General features: G+C 38.5%; 1 protein-coding gene across 18 annotated transcripts in view; it reads left to right on the top strand.

Annotated features, from left to right (window-relative positions):
- cacna1aa (calcium voltage-gated channel subunit alpha1 Aa) overlaps positions 1 to 21,158 on the top strand; it is a 92,034-nt gene that overhangs the window by 45,761 nt on the left and 25,115 nt on the right. For 16 of the 18 annotated variants that reach the window (XM_089128600.1, XM_089128608.1, XM_089128607.1 and 13 more), the window contains 13 exons: positions 8,628 to 8,727; positions 9,948 to 10,108; positions 10,184 to 10,324; positions 10,559 to 10,760; positions 10,919 to 11,083; positions 11,255 to 11,365; positions 12,671 to 12,754; positions 15,642 to 15,758; positions 16,458 to 16,523; positions 16,632 to 16,729; positions 16,823 to 16,973; positions 17,568 to 17,695; positions 19,388 to 19,484. In XM_089128600.1, the coding sequence (XP_088984726.1) occupies positions 8,628 to 8,727; positions 9,948 to 10,108; positions 10,184 to 10,324; positions 10,559 to 10,760; positions 10,919 to 11,083; positions 11,255 to 11,365; positions 12,671 to 12,754; positions 15,642 to 15,758; positions 16,458 to 16,523; positions 16,632 to 16,729; positions 16,823 to 16,973; positions 17,568 to 17,695; positions 19,388 to 19,484 (1,621 nt within the window). Of the gene's footprint in view, positions 1 to 8,627; positions 8,728 to 9,947; positions 10,109 to 10,183; positions 10,325 to 10,558; positions 10,761 to 10,918; positions 11,084 to 11,254; positions 11,366 to 12,670; positions 12,755 to 15,641; positions 15,759 to 16,457; positions 16,524 to 16,631; positions 16,730 to 16,822; positions 16,974 to 17,567; positions 17,696 to 19,387; positions 19,485 to 20,207; positions 20,305 to 21,158 lie in introns of all 18 variants that reach the window. The other 2 variants (XM_089128596.1, XM_089128611.1) reach the window with 1 other exon arrangement.

Raw genomic sequence — 21,158 nt, 5'->3', positions numbered from 1 at the left:
TTCATGAGGGTGATCACCCTGCCTGGGCACCTGTAACCCTTTAGTGCCCAGGACTGTCTGGAGCATCCAGCCACACTCACCTCAGGTATTTCTACTCCCCACCTTTTGTGTCACATACCTTGCTGGAACCAAACATGAGGAAAATAGACAAGAAGAAAGAGACGAGAGCAAGAGGAAAAGTCGATTTACAATTAATTATAATTAGTTAAAACTTTTCAATATTCTTTTTCATGACCATTTCTCACTCTAAATGGCCTTTCACACCAATGAACGATTACTATAAAGTTTTAATTAATAAGCATTCTAATTCTGAGAATATTGAAGTTCACATGACACCTATAACAATAGCACAGTGTAAGGATATTGAAACCCCTTTAAGAAAGACATTTTTCCAGGTGATGAATGATAAACATCTGACTTTATAGACTGCGAGTATTTAAAGCAGCAGGCGACAAAACTTCAGAGCACGCTTATAATAAACAGAAAATGGCAATATATCATGTGTTCATGTTTCTGTATAAAAAAACACAGTATTTTTCACACAATTGACATATCTGTATAGAGCTGTTTTCACTGTCCAAAAAACGGGCCGATGACTTCCTTGTTCTACGAAGTCCCTCCTTCAGAAATACGTAACGAGTTGTGATTGTGCCGGCGGTTCCTGTGTTATGATTCGACAGCAGCTTATCGCACGTTGCCCGGAAAGGTCACGCCTCTTACCATGAAATGGAGATGTATGCGCTGATTGATATTGTAAAAATGTCAAACATATTACCATATCAATTTGAGCCTGAATCAGACCCGGAGAACATAAATGAAGATAATCGATTAGAACCGGTTCAAACACGACTTTTGCAGGATGTTTCACAGCGGTAAGCTGTTTATTTAGTAGTTCATACTTTTCAAACTTTTACTTTCATAATTAAAGTCATACTTTTAATTGGTTAAATTGTCATTTTAAATGTTACAAACTTTTATAAAAGCTTGTGGTATATGTTTTTTTTTTCGTCTGTCGAATTAACAATGGTGTTGTTGAATTTTTAAAATAAGTCCATTGTTTATTCCTACCTTAGTTACACGTGTGCACGAGTTTTGATTAGTAATATATGTTTTATAGGTATTAGTCAAAAAAACTAAGATGTAGAGGGATGTAGTCCAAACCTGACGTTCGCTGTAGGCTTTGAAAGGGGACTTCTGTTAAATAAAATATCTCGCTAGGCATTAAACTTTGAACTTTCTAATTTTACAGGTATTATTTATGCTCTAATAGCAACATTACACACTAACTAAAGTTTGAAAAATGGAATCGCGAAGAACGGGACCTTTAAGATCAGGCTGAAATTATCAGGGATCTTGTTAAATAAACTACTATAAATAAAGCCAGGAACAAAGAGGGAGGGATTTATGTTTAGCGGTCAGGAATGACAATAGAGAGAGACAAGAGACAATAGGAATGCTTGTGAATGACTGTTGTATCTGATCTCATTGAAAACCTTCAGTCCAGCTACAGGTCTGAGAGAGTTCTTAAAATGAGTGAAAGGTCAGAAAGGTGCATCTGTTACTGTTAAAAAAAATGCATGTGAATGGCTCTTTTCCAGGCTTAGTTAAGAGCATGTGAGTGGATTCTGGGAATCGACATAGTCAGATAATCTGAAATGCAAGCATGAATGGAAGAAATATGATGAACCTTGATCAATTGTTTTTTTTTTCTTCCTAAAATACCAGAATCTATACGCTTTGAAATGGTGATATTATATGGTCTTGTGTGTGTGTGTTTGTGTACGTCCTCCTCTGTCCCTGGACAACTGATGTTCTTTTCCACAACAAAACTCCATATACAGTGCAGTTCTAGACTGACACGGGCCTTTAGGTGGATATACACACGACATGACACATGACATGTACCAAACAAACTTGTGAATGGCTATGAGGTAGAAGAATTAATATTTATAAAGACCTGTTCACACAAGTCTGACGTGACTTAAGTTTAAAAGTCTAAAATATTTCGGAAATCATTTCAATTCAATTCAATTTCAGACTTGTGAAGTAGTTCAAATGTTTTTATGCCACATATTAATACTTGGTGTGGCCAAAATGTTATACACCATACCCTATGGCCTTTCTAGAACTCATATTTGAGTTGTAACATTTAAGGATAAAATAAAAATAACATTGTTTGTGAGAACGTATTGAGCTTGCAATCTACATCTTTCCCAGCATGACTTTGTTAAAGAAATCCCATTAAATCCTTAAGCATCATGGTTTCCCTTTCCCTTTGACTACCACTTCCACCCGACCCCACTTCCATTTGCACTCACATCTTGAGCTGCAGCATGAAATGAGTGTCTTATTAGTTTACTCATATAGAGGCATTTGGATGTGCCTGCATTTCCCTTAGAAAAATACTGTACTCCTTCATATCATCGCTAGATTCTCCCGTTTCTCTTTCTCCCCCTCCCTCTCTCTCTCTCTCTCTCTCCACACAGCGTAGAGCGCTCGGAACGGCAGGCGCTCTGGGGTGACTGGCGCTCCCTGGCTGAGAGCGTGGGAACAGTTCCCATATCTCTGCTATCTCTCACAGAGTCTGTTTTTAACCTTTTACTCAATTTCAGGGAGTGACTCGTATGTGTGTGTATACTGTATATCTGTGCATGTTTATTTAGTATTTTGTGTACAGGGTCCAAGATTAACACTTGTAGAGAACGCCAAATGCACACAAAAAGAGGCTTTTGCGACTATATGAAATGACATGTGACTTTCATTGACACTGGAAATCAATGCATGGTTCAAATTGCCAAGGATTGAAAAAAACAATGAAGAATTGATCCCGTTTTTTGCTCCTCAACTGGAGCGTATTCAGACATTAATAAACGGAGCAATTCCACTGTCCTCACACCATCGGTGCTCGGGCCCTAATGAAGGGATTATTATTTCTATATATATTTTTAATTTGTCGATACATAAACTTCTGAAGTTATAACAATGAAAAATACAAATGAAAAGATCCTTTCTAAGTCATGAGGACAAAATTAGTGTTTCAGGTTAAATAAGGGGTGGTCTGTATTTTTGAGCTATAGGCTCTTCATTTACCCACCCAGGCTGGTACTGTATAAGTTAATTTTGGACCCTGTTTGTATATATGTATTTGTATTTCAATTGTTTTAAGTGTTTACACTAGATTAGGTGTCCACATATAACCAAACTAGGGGTCTGCCACTATTTTGTGATTCTCTGTCTCATATGGATGTTTTTCCTGCTTCAAAAACCCCATTCTTTCCCTGTGCCTCTGTTTCTGTGTGTGTTCTGTGTCTTTGTATGTGTCTTTGGCTCTGTCTGTCTCTGTCTTCCTGTCTCTGATCATCTCTCAACACCTACAGTGGAGGAGGCGGTGGGGAAGGAGAGGGGTAATGTCTCTTTCTTTCTCACTTTCCCCTCTGTTTGCTCTAATTGCCTGTCCTTCTCATTACACGCCTGTCCTCTTCTTCTATAGACTGATCTGTCTGTCTGATTGTCCGTCCAAACGTCCTCTCACCACGTCCCTCACACATAGGACACATGCCAAGTGCAAGTCTTTAGCCAGTTGCAGTAACTCAATCTTACAGCTAATCAACTTGGTACAATCTACAGTATGTGGACACCTAAATGTGTTAACATACGTGTTTGTGTCTATGTGTACGTGTGTGTCTCTTTGTTTCTGGCGTTCAAGACGTTCGAAGACGTCTGAAATGTCTGACAAGTGTGGTATGACTGATTTACAGCAAGTAAAATAGTCATGGAAACTTGACTCGTTCAATGAAATAAGTGCCTTTTTGATTGTGGAAATGCGACTTTTTTAAAATGTATGTATTTTTTTTTTTTATAGATTTATAGAATGTTTTTAAAAGTGTGAATAAATGTTTTTGTGATTATGGTATTATTACTTTTATATTATATTCTATTACTTTTACATATAGTCTACATTTTTATGTTATTTATACTTTGAGATTTTGTAGTTTGTAGACTCCATCAGATGACTGGACACAGGTGGTCCTTTCATGGAATGACTCACTTACAGACTAATACAACTAGATCTGGACATGATAAAAATCAGCAGATTAGACCGATGCACTTTACCGATACACAGTAAAATTGTCAGGCCTGTGGAAAGCAGTGAAACAAGACAACACAGAATGCATTAGGACCTCTTATGGCTGAACAGGGTCTTTGCCCAGAAAGATAATACCATAATGGGATTACAGACAATCAAACTGCCCACCTCCTAGAAGGGCACTATCAAATTGAGATCTGCATCAACATTTTGATGAATGCAAGATCCAATTAGGGAGTCTATTTATTGTGGAAAAAAAAAAAATTGAGAGAGAGAGGTAGAGAGAGAGAGAGAGACTGCAGAACTGAAAAAATAGTAAAACAGTGAAACAATTGATCATTTGCTTTTATTAGCAACAGAAATATATATTTTTGTAAATACCGTAGTTAAATTGTATATATTTGTGTTTGCTTTTTTACTCTAAATTTTAATTATTTTTGTAAAAAAAAAAAATTATTATTAAAAATAATTATCAGAATAATTATGCAAAGTTACTGTTTACATTACGCTGTCCGTGTTTGCCAATCAACATGGCTATAATATATATAATGTGCAATCACTGGTTTGTTTTTGCATATTACAATGGCTTTGAATACAGCTCAGAAGTGAGAGTTGTAACTTATTATATTGGTTTTGACGTTTTTCTTGGTGGACCACTTAATATACAAATATAATAGTCTCAGCATGCATTTCTCATTCCTACTTACTACACACCTTTCAACAGGTGTACTCTAGTTTTACTTTTGGGGTTGATTGGCAAAAAGACATATTGGAATAGGACAGATGCACTGCATGGTCAAATACCGTAAAGCATGTTTGAGTAAGTTAGTGGCACAGACCGTTCTAAGGCCTCTTTAGTGATGAGATTGATCCCGATCATCTCTTGAGAATGAAAAGAGATGAGTGAGACAACGTCTCTCATGCCATATAGAGAGATGTTTGTTGAGAAGGTCAGTGTTTGTTTATAGGTTAGAACAAACACGTTTGCACACATGTACAGTTTTAAGCCTGTTTTGACTAAACTTTATTAGCCTTGTGAACTGCTTAAGCTGACAGACTTGAGCTTGCTGGGAGTCTGATTTTTGTTTTGTTGTTTATTACACAGCAGAATGTCGTGTAATCTTTAAGAAAGAAAATTTCTCCTTTGTTATTTCTAAACAGTTGTTTTGCACTTAAAGTATCAGTCTATGATAGTTTGCTTGTAGAGTAAATCTCTTTGAATCACATGCAGACTCCAGCAGAGCTTTGGGTCTCCATTGCCCTGCAGGTGAAGTGCTTATGGTCATATGACTATGCCATGTGTATGTGACAGTATGAGCTTTAAAGTACCGGTACGTGATCATGAGATCACGATGAACAAGGAGGCATGGCAACTAACTGCGATGAAGTCACATGCAGAATGGCACTGCATGTTAACAACTCTTCCGTTCAAATAGATCTAGATTTGTGTGTGTGTGTGTTAGCTATAGTCTCAGCCTCAGACGACGGCATGTTGACAGACCACCCACAGTTTGTTTGCACAATATACACAAAAGATGGCAACTTCAGGCTGAACTCAACAGTTCAAATCTGGTTGGCTTGATTTATGGTACTTTCAGGAGTCATTCCGCTCAGGATTCTTACCAAGGGTACCAAGTTAAGCACTTTTAAGGAAGAACTAATGAGTAGATTTGCAAAAGTTTTGCAGGTTAGTGCTATTAAATCTTCTGTTTGAGATTTGTTTTACTTTGAACCAGAAGCATTTTCCGCTTTGTTTTCTCCATTTTGTCTATGAATACCTAGTACTACAAGCATTTTAGTTTATAAGTTATTGTATAAAATCATTTTTTTACATCTGGAACCTGACTACTGCACAGAATTGTGGTAAAATGTATTTAAAATAACCCCACCCCTGAACATAACCTAAACCAAAACGGACTGTGGTTGGTCGGCTTACATGTCAGTCATGCAGACACTTCCTGCCTAAGTGGGCGGTTCTTGGCCAGAATAAGCTGCCAAGAGGACCAGACGTTTTGCCGCAAGTCAAAAGTCTGGCTATATACGCCTAAATGTCCTGCTGGTGTAGTAGCATATAGTTACGAGTTTTGTAAGTAACATAAATGGTAAGTGAACACACATGTATGGGTGTGTGGATTTGCACTAGTATAACAATTCATAAGCTTGCATCTTTATTTCTCTCTTTTTACTGTATGTGTCTCATATTAATGTATTTCTTCCTTCAAACTCCCTTTCTCCCCTGTGTCTTTGTGCGTATGTGTGTGAATGTGTGTTTGATTCCTTTCTCATCTCTTCAACTGCTCACACCTACAGCGGAGGCAGCGGGTAATGTCTCTCTCTCTCTCTCTCTCTCTCTCTCTCTCTCTCTCTCTCTCTCTCTCTCTCTCTCTCTCTCTCTCTCTCTCTCTCTCTCTTCCTCCTTTTGCTCTTAATGCTTGTCCAGGAAATTACATAGCTTTCCTCTCTTTCTTTTTTGGATTTGTCTCTATGTCTGTCTGAAAGTCACCCATCTCCTTCTATCGCTCTGTCACTGTTTCTGTGTTAACCACTCGTGGGCGATCATTCAGTCCACACAGTCCTGATAAGGGGGTTTGAGAGGTCCCTCACCTCTACACCCGTCACTCTAACGACAATTCTCTGATGGACTCTTGTTTATGCTTGACAGTGTGTAACCACATCTGCTGAGAGAGCAGGATTCGGCACGGCACTGGAAATCAAGAGCACTGCCCTCTATACTTGACACTGAGACAGAAGAAGAAGAGAGGACAGGGAAGACAATAAAGATGAAAACATACACATTTTATACAGTGAGGTCCAAAAGTGTTAGAACAAATTTAAAATCTGGGATTTGTTCATTTAAACTTGGAAATAAAGAAAGTTAGAGGATTTAGACAAAGTTATAAACAAAGAAAAATTAAAATATTTTTGTTTGCTTTGCCTGAAGACCAAAACAAGTTTAAGTTATGTTATATTTGTTAATATTTAGTTAAAGGTTGTATCAGTAATTTCAGGCCCAAAAAGGGACCACACATAATCACATTCACTTTTTTTCTAATGATCCGCTAGCGGTCCGCACCATATAACGCATCTCTGTTGGGAGCCTCGGCTCTGAGATCTGCACACAAAAACAATTGGTTTCACCAACCACTCAAAACCTAAATAGTGTTCCAACCAATCACCGACAGGGGTTCGTTGATAGATGCTGCCTTCTTCTTCTGCTCCGAATTATGTTTGGGCCTGAAATCGCTGATACAAACTTTAATGCATTAGATGATTTGATATATTTGGTGTATCAAATATTTGGTATACTATTTGGTGCGTTCATCTTTTTAATTATTTTTAACACGAACGTATCATAAACTAACAATTAACTATTATTTTACAGAATTTACTAAACTATGTTCATGTGCTTATATATAGTACTACTGTTTAATAGTTTCTTATTTAAATTTGTAAAAATACTATTATTCAGAAAAGATTTATCAAAAGTGACCGTAAAGACCTTCACATTGTTTAAAAAATACATTATATGTATTTATAATCATTTTTTATTATTATTATTTATTTTATTTTTTTTACTTTCTATTCATTAAAAAAAATCCTTTAAAAAAGTTCCACGATTTCCACAAAAATATTAAGCAGCACATATTAGAATGGTTTCTGAAAGATCATTTGACTCTGAAGTTGTATTATATTAATAAAAAACAACAACAACTTTTGGACCCCATTGTATGTGATGAGTAATTAAAAGCATTTCTGTGATATAAATGACTTTACAACCACACATTTCCATAGTTTAGTCTTCAGTGTACAACTTTTGTATTTAGATTGCTGGTCACTAGCCGCACATCTGCGATCCAACAGCTGTACACACATCTGGTGGATGGCTGTGCTCGAGTACCACAATAGCGACATGCAAACTTTGATAATATAAACCAGAAAGTCTTCAGATCACTTTCCAGGTCCTTTTATATGTTTATTTTTTTTGTGTTTGCCAAATGGACAACCCCAAAAACAAGAAAGAAAGAGGTTTGGCTGGGCATTCCACAGTGGTGATGCCTGAGTCTTGCTCCGTATGTTTCATGCTGTCATCATGGCAATGAAATGAAACCAGCCATTGTTCTTTGGGAAAAAGAGGTACAGTGGTGGTTCCATCATGGGCTAAGACGGTGCAGTGGATATTACATCCACTGAGCTAGTATCCAGTACAGCATGAGCAACATCAGCGAGCGTGTCTGAGAGTGCGTGTTTTTTCAGATTGGCTGAGTGCATGTATTTTAGTATTTGTCTTTCCTAAGTACTGTGAAATGGGCTTGATTGTCTGGCTACAACAGGCTACATTCTCAGTGAGGAGACACAGACGAGATTCCTGATTGGCTGAGAGTAAATGTGTGGATGTAGCAGGCATGTTTCATTGTTTTAACAGCCTGAGCTACTAACTCACCCCTAAATTGTGTGTGCAAGACCAATTACCCATGTAGCCTAACTGCCGTTTCACTTTCCAACTGTGTGTGTGTGTGTGTGTGTTTGTGTTAATTTGCAGAGGAAGCAGCAAAGGGAAAGACATCAGTACTATCAAGTCCCTGCGTGTGCTGCGAGTTCTGCGGCCTCTGAAAACCATCAAGCGTCTGCCCAAGCTGAAGGTACCTCTATGCTTGGCTGTTTTTCCCTGTGTTGTGTGTGTATATGTGTATGTATAATTTATATATATATATATATATATATATATATGAAGAGTTCAGATGCAAAAGCCTCTAAATGCCATTTGAAATTTTCTTCTTTAATGATGATTTTTATCAAGCTTGTATATTTAAGTTCAGTAATTTCACTTAAATGGCAACGATAATTACCTATTAATTGTTATTTAAGTGAAATTACTGAACATAAATATACAAGTTTGATAAAAATCATCATTAAAGAAGAAAATTTCAAATGGCATTTAGAGGCTTTTACATCTGAACTCTTCATATATATATATATATATGTATATGTATATATATATATGTATATGTATATGTGTGTGTGTAAGGGATAATGTATAGCGAGGCGCTTGTAATAGCAAAAACCACCCCGACAGACTGACTAGGAGTCCGACGCGAAGCGGGGGAAATATTTTATAGTTGATCATACAATTTGAAATATTAGAAACGCTCCACACTGGGTTTGAGTGTCATTGTTTGTCTGAAGCTGTTGGCAACTAACAAAGAACTCGTTTGTATTTACGATTATGTACTGTACATACATGTTTTGTGCATCCCTGTCATTTCTTCAGCATCTGCACTTTATTTTTGCACTTATGCTATGATACACAGACATCCACTCTTGGATTGCGTGCGTAACAGAGGCCAGCTAGTGAGAGTCGCGCTGACGACAGCTGGATAATGCGGTGTTTAGCGTCATTGGTAGTGCACTCGCCTGACATGATGGTGATCAGGGTTCGAAACTGACTTGGAGCAGGACGTTTAGGATTGGAGGATGAGTTTTAAAGGCGGAGCAATGAAGAGAGGGATGTGTTTGATTGGGTTGATTTCAAATATCAACAATGTCCAACAGCATTTGAATTGAATTGACTGCTAATGTTGCTGTATTTTAGAAATGTTCAGGTTACTGTAATTCTGCTTCTTTATGGTCATGTATTACCTTTATTGTATTGTATTTGTACATTTTGACTCTGTTTTGTCATATCTTATACGAGTTATGCTTTTAGGCTATATTTTCATATGCTTAGTTAATAATAATTATTTGATTTTATGGATATTTATTAGCTTTGCTAATTCTGTGTTGGTTTTGTTTCACGGATGGCTGAGCTTTTGTGTTCTGCTTACAATTTGTTTTGTCTCTTCTCTGTTTTGTCTATTTTCAGGCTGTCTTTGACTGTGTGGTGAACTCTCTGAAGAATGTGTTGAACATCCTCATTGTCTACATGCTGTTCATGTTCATCTTTGCTGTGGTGGCTGTGCAGCTCTTTAAGGGCCGTTTCTTCTACTGTACTGATGAATCCAAGGAGTTTGAGCGAGACTGCAGGTGAGAGAAAACACAGATAAACACACTGACGAACAGACACATTGGTGTGTTATTCTAAAAGCATTTTGTTGTTAGGGGCGAATATCTTGTCTATGAAAGAGATAACGAAGTGCGGGCGCAGAAGCGGGAATGGAAGAAATACGATTTCCACTACGACAACGTGCTCTGGGCCCTTCTCACCCTCTTCACGGTATCTACGGGAGAGGGGTGGCCGCAGTATGTACACATCTCAGTTCCTAACCTAATCAGTGTATGCACCCAAAGTCTGAATCCATTAGTGAAATGGCCTCTTTTTTTTTTGTAATGCAAATATTTGCATCAAAAATACATTCAGAGTGAATCTGTAAGTTTTACGTGGCATATCTAAGGATTCCTTACAATTACCTACAAGATTTCACAGTATCACATTGCAGCAAATCACCCAGTGCCTCCCAATTTGCCACTCTCCAGGGTGCTGAAACATTCAGTGGATGCGACCTACGAGAATCAGGGCCCGAGCCCAGGTTACCGGATGGAAATGTCCATCTTTTACGTGGTGTACTTTGTGGTCTTCCCCTTCTTCTTCGTCAACATCTTCGTGGCTCTCATCATCATCACTTTCCAGGAGCAAGGAGACAAAATGATGGAGGATTACAGCCTGGAAAAGAATGAGGTGAAGGACGAGATCAGATGGAAAGTTTTAAAAGCTAAAAAATCAGTCTAGCTCATTCTTTATGTGTACCGCTGCTGGCATTAGTCTCATCTATATGGAGCATCTTATTAGGCAGATTTTCAGCTTGATTAACCTTACCGTATCTGTTCTATTTTCAGAGAGCTTGTATAGACTTCGCCATCAATGCTAGACCGCTCACACGTCACATGCCTCAGAACAAGCAAACGTTCCAGTACCGCATGTGGGAGTTTGTGGTGTCTCCTCCATTTGAATATACCATCATGGCCTTGATTGCCCTCAATACTGTTGTCCTTATGATGAAGGTGTGGCAGTTTTTATCTTTAGTACATATTGCTTTATAATATATTTAGAGCACTGAACCAGACTTGGAATGTATAGTAACCCTAGATTTTGTAAATAAATGGCCTGGGATATACCCGGTTACCAAATATGGCAACAGATTAATACAAATTAAATATGTTGTGTGTGTTTAGTATGATGGAGCGTCAGATGCCTATGAAGCTGTGTTAGGCAACCTGAACATAGTGTTTACCTCACTTTTCTCCATGGAGTGTATACTGAAGATCATTGCCTTTGGAGCGCTGGTGAGTATAGTTTTCTAAAAGTGTGTGGGGGGTCCTGGGCTGGTAAACCCTATGTTATGGGGACCAAATTTCCCTTAAAAGATGGCAATTCCAGAAGTTATTGATCTTGTGCAACATTGTTTGGTCCCCATGAGGAAAACAGCTTGATGCATGTAAAAGTATGTAGACTTTTTTTAGAAACGGCAACATAATACACACTTTCAAATTGTGTTTAAAATTGTAAGACACAAGCCTACTAAAAATTCTTTTGCAACCCGGTGCATCTTCCTAAAACATTTAAAACTTACAACATAAGTCATATATATATATATAAATATATAAATATTCTACCACTACAGAACTCAATGTATTGGCACACTGAATATTCCTCACATTAGGCCAACAAAATGAAAATATGATGAACAAAATCACAATGTGCATCATTTGTGTGAGAAGTGCAATTTGACTTGAGTGGCACAAGGACCTGTGCTGTTTGTCACATAAAAAGATTACAAAAATAAAATAGTTTTATTGCCCATTTTCTCACCTTGCCATTGCCAAGTGTGTCAAATAAATTTTGGGCTATAAAGTTATTTGTGTTCATATACCTGTTTTTTTTTTTTTTTTTTTGTGGAAATAAGGCTGAAGAAATGGGGGGAGGGGACTTTAAAAATCATATAGGTCAGAATCAGCATTGTATGAGCAAGATTTATGAACAGCATGAGAGAGAGAGCAATGACAATGAGGTAGCATTCTGAAGTAGATGAGAAAAGGTTTGGGACATGGAATTACAGGACACAAAGGAAATGGTTGAAGTCAGCAAAAAGTCATGCAAGTATGAGACGCACATGAAGATAGAGAGCTGGAGGGAACATTGAAGTGATTAGGAGTGTAAAATGAAAAAAGAAAGAGATTTAGAGCGAAATGAAGATGATGGGTATGACGCGTGTTGGCTGGAAAGAATTACACACGATCTTTGCACTTGTGCCTCTGTTACCATGCAGCTGGTGTACTGAATGGCTCTAATGCAATGTTTTCCTGCAGGCACTCACTTGGCAGCTCACAAAAAGGCTGTTATGTTCAGCATCTGGGCCACTGGTCTTCTAGGCATCCACCCTTTTTTGTACACTGTGTGAGGGAGAGGAAAACACAGTGAAGGCATACGGGCTGAAATGGGGAAGGGAGCTGTTTTATTAGCACCAAAGAGTTCGAATAAATAATTTGCTCCTTTTTCTGTCAGTGGGTCACTGAGTGTATGTGTGTGTGCCAAATCTGTAATCTTCCTTTAGCCCAACTGACAAATGCATCTGTGTCTTTTTACCACAGAACTACTTCAAAGATGCCTGGAACATCTTCGACTGTGTGACTGTACTTGGCAGCATCACTGATATTTTAGTCACGGAGCTAGGGGTAAGTGTGTAGCAGAAGGGCTGCCATCTGTGCGTGCGTATGTGTGTTTGTTTGTGTATCCTGTCTGTACGTTGGGGTGTATTTCCGTATGTGATTGAGAGACTCTCTGCAGGATCTTCTCTTGCTCACTGAGGTGTAAGGAACTCCTAAAAGTCTTATATAATCGTCCCAGTTGGTGTGTGAGGCAGATCAGTGAGCCAGCGGTGCTCATCGGTGACTTTTCCAGATTCGTCATTTATCCCAGAGTCAGATCAAACAAACCTACCAGTAAAAAAACAACAACTATAGTTAAGAATAAACTCTCAAATATTAACATGTATATATGATCCAGCAAATGAAGATGGCCATCTCTAAAAAGTTAACACTCACAACCTCACGAAATCTAAGTTTTCAGACTTTAAAAATCTGTTAACTGTGAGGTTACTTATGCTAGTTTGCACCTAAATTTGGCCAAATTAATCTTCACATGATATACATACAATTCTACACATTCAAAATGTACTGTCTTTCTTTTCTAGGAGAACAGACCAAAGATATTGAAGACTCATCCTAAATTACACAATTTTTTCTCCTATCAAATGCTATCTAGATTGAGAATGACCCACCCCCAAATGTGACTAGCAAATCATAGTTCATGGCTGTAATGTAACTAAAGTCTGTTGCCTATCATACAGCCCTGTCCCAAATGGCACCCTAAACCCTTGCGGTCTTCAGACTTCATACGTCTGCATTTTCATAATGTAATGCCTCTTTGACTGTTGGGAAGAAGTCTAATGCAGAGCTCGCATCAGTGTGAGCTCTGCATCGGTGTGCATATCGGCTGCAAAGGGGCGCTCGCGAGCACCCTTCTGACACCTAAAATGACAAATGGGACACCCTACGGTCTCATGGACTAAACGGACATGCACACAGGGCAGCCATTTTATATCCACAAGACCAAAAGTGTATATGAAGTGTGCCATTTAGGACAGGGCCTATGTAATAAAAAAGAGTTGTTAATTTAGTTAGTTAGTTTTATTTTTTAATAGCCAATAGGCTTTAGTTTATTTCACATTCTGACAAAACCATGATTTACTACTTGCAATTGCACAACAATGGCAGGTTGCATTAGGGGGGCATTTGGCATTCTAGAGAGCATTTTTCACATTTCAGTCATCACGACTTTTATTCCCATCATTTATTTTATTTACATTTACTCTTTAAATTTTATTTACATTTTTTTCTAGCTTTTTGGATTACACAAGCATATTGGTGGCATCAATGCAAACACACATGGGCTTTTGTTTTAAAAACATGGGGTCTTTTAAGAGAAATGTGATGTGAAATAACATGGCATGATATTAATAACACAGTGATTCCTTAGTCTAAGGCCCAGTAGTGTATCTGGAGATCTACCTGGAGATTGTGCATCACTGGTCAAGCACACCTGCCAGTAACCTTCAGTGAACCATCTGGTCCTGGTGTGCTTCATTAAAGACGCAGTTAAAGTCTGATGGAAGTCAGATCTCCGGTTATCCGACTGACAAATAATATATGTACTCTACTGATAGAAGATTAACAGCAATTCAAGCTGTATTGAACGCATATGAAATGTGCATCAGCAGTTTAAAAATGAAATGGTTTTGGTTATAATCGACCTTTAGTTGGATCAAAAAGTTTGTTGTAAGATATGCATAAATATAATTCATTTCTTGTTTTATCTTTTCTTACATGCTTTCTTTAAACTCTTCTTTATGGCGGCTTTGCCCTCTGATGACTCCATCCAATCAAAATGCACTATGAAACTCATGTGTATATCCATGACCTGACCTGACCAATCACAATGGTTGTTTAATCAACCTCCAAAAATACTGCTATAAACCATGCTTCTGCAACATCTACATGTAGATGGTTTGTAATTTTTTTTTTTTTTTTTTGAGTAACTAATGCATCTGTTTCCCTGTGGCTGATGGTGATGATGATAAATGATGCATGTGCTCGAGTCATGATGACCTTTCACCCCTGCTTGTCTGATGATATGACAAAACCCCTCCCAGCTGAGGTGTAATTGATCCGTAGTACCGTTTGGTAAACATTTGGTGTTTCTCTGCAGGTTTCCTGAATGCATGTTGTGATAGGGAACGCTAGTAATTATTATGTTTCTGACACTGCATCTTCATACAGTCATATAGACATCCAAATCCATCTACACACACGGATGTAAAGATACTGAATATGTCAGTTATGAAGGTAGAGATGGAGTTAAATCCACCTTGAGCTGATACTCTATATTTGTTTCCCTGTATTTCTGTGCTGCTTAAAAGACATTGAACAGTCATTTCTTCCCCTCAATTCCTGATGATTTTATGTGCCAAAAATGACAAAGTACAACATTTTACCACATCTGACTGAAATGTGTCCTTTAACCCAGCACGCGTGTCCCTTCTCTTTGCTAGTGCCCGCTGTTGGTCATTGTAAGCTATTAATGTGGTTGGCATGATTCCACGTGAATCTACAGATCAGTGCATTTGGTTGACTGAAGCAAGAAGTTAGGGTCTGTGCACTCCCTTCCCTAATGAGGACTCTGACAATAATTTATTTTATTATTATTATTATTATTATTATTATTATTATATCTTTTTGTTTTGAGTTGCTGCCTCCTCCCTCTTCTGTCTTTCCCCCTTTTCACCATTGGATATGATGAGCCTGTTCGGTCTTGCCAGTTTGATATTTGTTTTCTGGTTTCTCTTTGTTTGATTTTGCTCCTTCCTTCCTTCCTTTTTTTAATTTGTTTACAGTTTGTTATCAAATGTTTTAGACTGACGTAATTTTTTTCCTCTCTGTCTGCCTATCTCTATCTCCTCCTCTTTTTCTACATCTGTCTGCTGCTTCCTTTCTCTCTCTGTAGAACAACTTCATAAATCTGAGTTTTCTAAGGCTCTTCAGAGCTGCTCGTCTCATTAAGTTGCTCAGGCAGGGTGAGACCATACGCATCCTGCTCTGGACCTTTGTTCAGTCTTTCAAGGTAAAATTATACACATGCAAGCACTGTTTTCTAAGACGTTGTAGGGCAGCATACACACAGTGTCAATCTCATCAATGAAATTAATGGAGAAATTGTTGGTTAACATAGGTTGGTTTTGTTTAATTCATCAGATATAAAGACGATGTGAAGAAAAATGTTCATTGTTAAGATAAATAAACATTTTTAATTACAGAATTCTGTTCAGGAAAATAAAAGTGAGAAAAATCGGAAAATTCTTGAAAGAATATTATTCTTTCAAATAATGCAATTATAGTCATTAATTGTCCTGCTTGTGCTGTTGGAATATGGACAACGTGTAAATGAATTCACCTAATAAGATCATTGTACATAAGATTAATCACACAACATAAACTGGATGATTCATTTCAATCTGAACAATATGAATGCACTTAAGTAAACTTATGCCTTAGTCAGGATGTGAATGCCAAGTGAGCATATTCACAATGGGACTTATGCAATAAATCTAATGCAAGAGATTTAATAACCTAAAGAATATTTTTGTCCATTAAAATGGTAGTATGTTTTGATTATCCAATCAAATTGTGTAAAAATTAACGTTGCATGCATCGTTAACATTCTGACAATACAGAATCAGGAGCACATATCTCCTCAGACTTCCAGTTACAGGTTTTCACACATTTAAATGTTGATTAATTTTGATTTACACGCTGTGTTTAGGCTCTGCCGTATGTGTGCCTACTCATCGCCATGCTGTTCTTCATCTACGCCATCATTGGCATGCAGGTGAGTATGCGAGAGAGTGTGTGGGAGGCTGCACAGTACATACTGAGAATAGGTAAATGGCTATATTTGAAGGCAGTGGGCAATGAGATTTGTGTTTGTGTTTAACAGCTGTTTGGGAACATCAGTATTGAGGAGGAAAGTGAGAGTGCCATTAACCAGCACAACAACTTCAGGACTTTTTTCCAGGCCCTAATGCTGCTCTTCAGGTTTGTTTATGCATCACAGACTGGCTCTTTTAAATGTTGTGTGTGTGTGTTACATACACTTTCTAACCGTAGTTCAACTCTGTGCATTTGTAGGAGTGCTACAGGTGAGGCATGGCATGAAATCATGCTGTCGTGTCTGGGAAAGAAGAAATGTGATCGTTTCTCTGGTAACACGGAAGCAGAATGTGGGAGCGAGTTTGCCTACCTCTACTTTGTCTCCTTCATCTTCCTCTGTTCCTTTCTGGTGAGAATGACAGCATTGTTGTTGTTATTACCACCATTGTACTCATAGGCATAATATACTGTGGAACATGTCACCACAGCTGCTTGCAATGTTTGTCCCTTCTAATAGCTTGTAGGTGATGAAAGGATCTCCAATTGTTGAGCAGCAGTTTTAATTTCTTTAGTTAGTATTTTATTATAATGAATACCAATCCGAAACTGGAATTTATCATTTTGTTGTTTTGCTGAGTGGTCACTATGTTTGTCATCAGTGGTGAACAGTGACTCAGACATGTGACATACTTCTTTAGAGCTTTTCCATCTGTTCCAATAAAATAAACAAAACTAAATGCAAACAAAATATGAAAATGGGTTATTTTAAACACATATTTGTTCATAATTTGTATCATACTGCTAATCCATTGACCTATCAAACTGAGAGGCAGCATGATTACTGTTGCGAGGGCTAGTTTTATATCTATATTTTTTACAACGTGACTCCCATGACTGTATTCTATTATTATTATTGCTTAAAAACAGAAAAATAGTCCTATGTCCATTTGGTGTGTAATATACAGCTCAGCTCATCAGACCTTTGATTTACATGTGTGTGTAGATGCTCAATCTTTTCGTGGCTGTGATCATGGATAATTTTGAGTACCTGACACGTGACTCTTCTATCCTGGGACCCCATCATCTGGACGAGTATGTGAGGATCTGGGCAGAGTATGATCCAGCTGCTTGGTGAGCCCATGTGCACTTGCATGCAGAAACACAACATTATATACTACTCTTGTATATTTTGTAAATTACATACTAATACTAAGAAAGTACTAATTACTTGTTAACTTGAAGTGAAGTTATACATTGTTGAAGTTAGTTTATAAATGTATCTGACTAAACTCACCAATGCTCTCTTGGTAGTTTTGCATACGGTGGATATACTACTAACATTAGTTTGTCAATAACAGGATTCTTGGTAATTAATAGATAATCCTTGTGAAAGACCATACAGTCTTTTAAAATACATGCTGTTTAAAATGCTGACTTGGCATGCTCTGACTACAACTTTTTGAATTTCTTTGGCCCCTGAATTTCTTGACAGACCATTTTTAAGAGGCTATTTTAAGAAACATGTTTTGATCTTGTGTTAAAGGCCAGTCTGGTTTAAATGTGTCTAACTACATTTTCATGCATGTGAATAAAGCCTCTGTCCTATATAATGCAGAACACATTGGCCCTCTCTTATGTGTTCGACTGGAACGATTCGTTTTTGACATTGGTATAGAGCCGTGGCTTCTGGCACAGTCTTTAACGTACAGAGTCTGGCTTCATTGTATCCTACCTTCGACCAAACAGAGGGGAGAATACCACAGCACCAGCTGAAAGAAAAGGATCATGGATTTGAGCTTCTCAGCTCTGTTAAAATCCATCAATCCCCCCCAAACCCTCCTACGTGCCCTTCTGTGAGTCCCAGTCCTCCCACTCTGGAATACTGCATACTGCAAGCCAAACTTACTGTGCCAGCCCCCATCCCTTCTACTGAACACGCTAAGTTTTCCGGTATCTGCATTCCAGTGCCTGTCACCCTAATGTTGTGTGTTAGACAATAATGTAGGCGGGCAACTGAGCGTTAATCAGATATTCAGAGAAGAAAAGGAAGGTCTGAATCTTAACATACAAGCAGGATTAAAGCCTTATTAGGGAAATTATACTCAAAAGATTGAGGAGAATGAGTCTCCCAGTGATTCTTATCCTAAACTGCATCAGGATCAATCTGGCAAGTAAGAAAGGAAGAATTAAAGAAAGAAAAGAGAAAGGAAGTAGAACATAAAGGAAGGAAAGAAGGTGAAGAAAAAGGAAGGAATGGGGCTAAATAAAAGGAAGAAAGGCTAAGAGAAGGGAAGGAAGGAATACAAAGAGAAAGAAGGAAGGAATGAAAAGAGAAAACAATGAGTTGAAAGACGAAAGAAAAGGAAAGAAAGAAAGGAAAAGTGGAAGGAAGGAATAAAAACATAAATGGAGAACAAGAGTATAGAAAATAGAAGGAAGTGGAAAGAATGGAAAGGAAGAAAGAGTGAAAAGGAGGAGGGAAGGAAAAGAGACAGAAAGGGAAATAGGAAGGAAAGAGAAGAGAAGGAAAGGAAAGGGGGACGAAAAATAGAGTGGAAGGAAAAAAGAGGAAGATAGTAAGAAAATAAAAACATAGAACAAACTGAAAAGGGGGGGAACAAACAAGGAATGAAGTAGAGACGGGTGAGGAACCGTGTGCGAAATGACCAGACGCAGCCTAAAGATTTGATGACAAACGGGTGACGAGCAAATAAGAATATGTTTGTGTGATTCTGTGCTTCTTTTTCTGTTCTTGTGCTCTTCTTCCTGCCAATGTCTCTGTTGTGAGTTGTGTTCTCTAACTTGCCTGTATTCTTCTTACAGCGGGCGCATTCATTATAAGGATATGTACAGTTTATTGCGAGTTATCGACCCCCCTCTGGGCTTAGGCAAGAAATGTCCTCATAGGGTGGCCTGCAAGGTTTGACTTCCACTTAAAAACTAATATTACCTGCTAGCATCCAGAATGCAATGAATGTCGCTTACCTCCTCTTCTTTTTCTTTTCAACAATGTTTTTGTACTCTCACCATTTCTACTTGCATTCTACTTGATATGACAATGAGAATGTGCAGGACAATGCCGACACTAACAGGAGCATGAAGTGCACTAGTGTGTATGAAACAAGCAAACGAGAAAAACGCTAAAGTGAAAGACAAACAAACAAAAAAGAAACTAATCAGCCATCTTTGATTTTTGTTTTGCTTGCTGTTGAGGCACGGCTAGGCCTAGCTGGTACGGTAGCGTGCATTGTTCTGGGTGGAGGGGGACAGAAACTGCATTGACATAAAACTTCACTACAACGCCCTGACAGCAGCGGGACTTTATGCCTGTTCTGAAGCCCCCCTGCTCTTCTATGCAACTTGCCCCATTGCATAGAATGCCGTTTTAACACTCGAATGTTAAGCACCTCCCCCTTCCCCTTACCCACAAATAAACCGATCATCAGTTTTACGGCAGCCTAGTTTACCAAACCCTCCTTTCGTCCAGGCCAATAACCTTCTTTTTGTTCTGTTCTGTTCTCCTCCCTTCCCACTTTCCCGTCTCCTTCCTGATCCCTTCTTTTTTGATTTACTCCTTTTCTTCTTCTCTTTCTCTCTCCCATGCACATTTCCTTTGGTTTTTTGTTTTGTTTCGGTTGCCCAGTGGCAGAATCAGTTACAGGGATATGTATGAGATGCTCAGGCACATGTCTCCTCCATTAGGCCTGGGGAAGAAGTGCCCTGCACGGGTTGCCTACAAGGTAGAGGGCCTCCGAGTGGCCAGCGCTGTGTCTGTACTGTTGGTGTTTTCTCTTTTTATTTTCTCTCCTTCTTTTCCTCCTTCGTTGTCTGACGGAGGACGCTATTGTGATTCTGGTGGCAGGGCCGGGTTCGAGGGTGTTAGGCTCAGACGGGCCGATCCACAGGGAAGCGGGAACGGACAAACCTTCTCAGCACTTTTGCACCGTATAAAGACATACACTAGCACACTCTCGTGCGGGTTTTAAAGCTTTAAAGGATGAAATGTAAAGGGTTTTTTTTACAGTCTACATCATAATCGATACATTAAAGCTAAATGCATATGCTTTAATGTACAGCAGCGATCAATAAGTGAATTTAAGAACTGAGTATGACAATAAACACAAAAGCTGTGTCCCAAATGACGCAGAATACACTTATGCACATACACTATGTACTCTACCGTCTAGTGTATGAATTTTATAAGGTTATTTTGTCATCCAGCATCATAGTCTGATAGCCCCTCCGCTACTTAAGGAAAGCTGTGACAGTTGCCTGTAGTGTCTAACATTCCACACTTAGTGCATCATCTGGGTATTTGAAGTGCACTTTTTCTATTTTCAGTGTGGACACACCACTCACACTATTTAATGTACAAAATGGCATAGAATAGTGCATAAGTACACGAATTGGGACGCAGCTAAACACATACACATGCATACTGTATATTCACATCATCATGCAAACACACACACACACATGCTCAAATACACAGCCAAATGTACGTGTGCAGCAGTGGTTGGAAGGCCTGAAGGGCTTTAGTCCTCCGAGTCCCTCAGCTCTGTGGATGCCGCTCTCTTAGGGACCCTTTCCTCTT

This window comes from Pimephales promelas, chromosome 3 (assembly GCF_988280905.1).
Source record: "Pimephales promelas chromosome 3, fPimPro1.hap1.1, whole genome shotgun sequence".
NCBI classification, from domain to species: domain Eukaryota; kingdom Metazoa; phylum Chordata; class Actinopteri; order Cypriniformes; family Leuciscidae; genus Pimephales; species Pimephales promelas.
The sequence above is the reverse complement of the archived record's forward strand: the minus strand, read 5'-3'. Positions and strand labels throughout refer to the sequence as shown.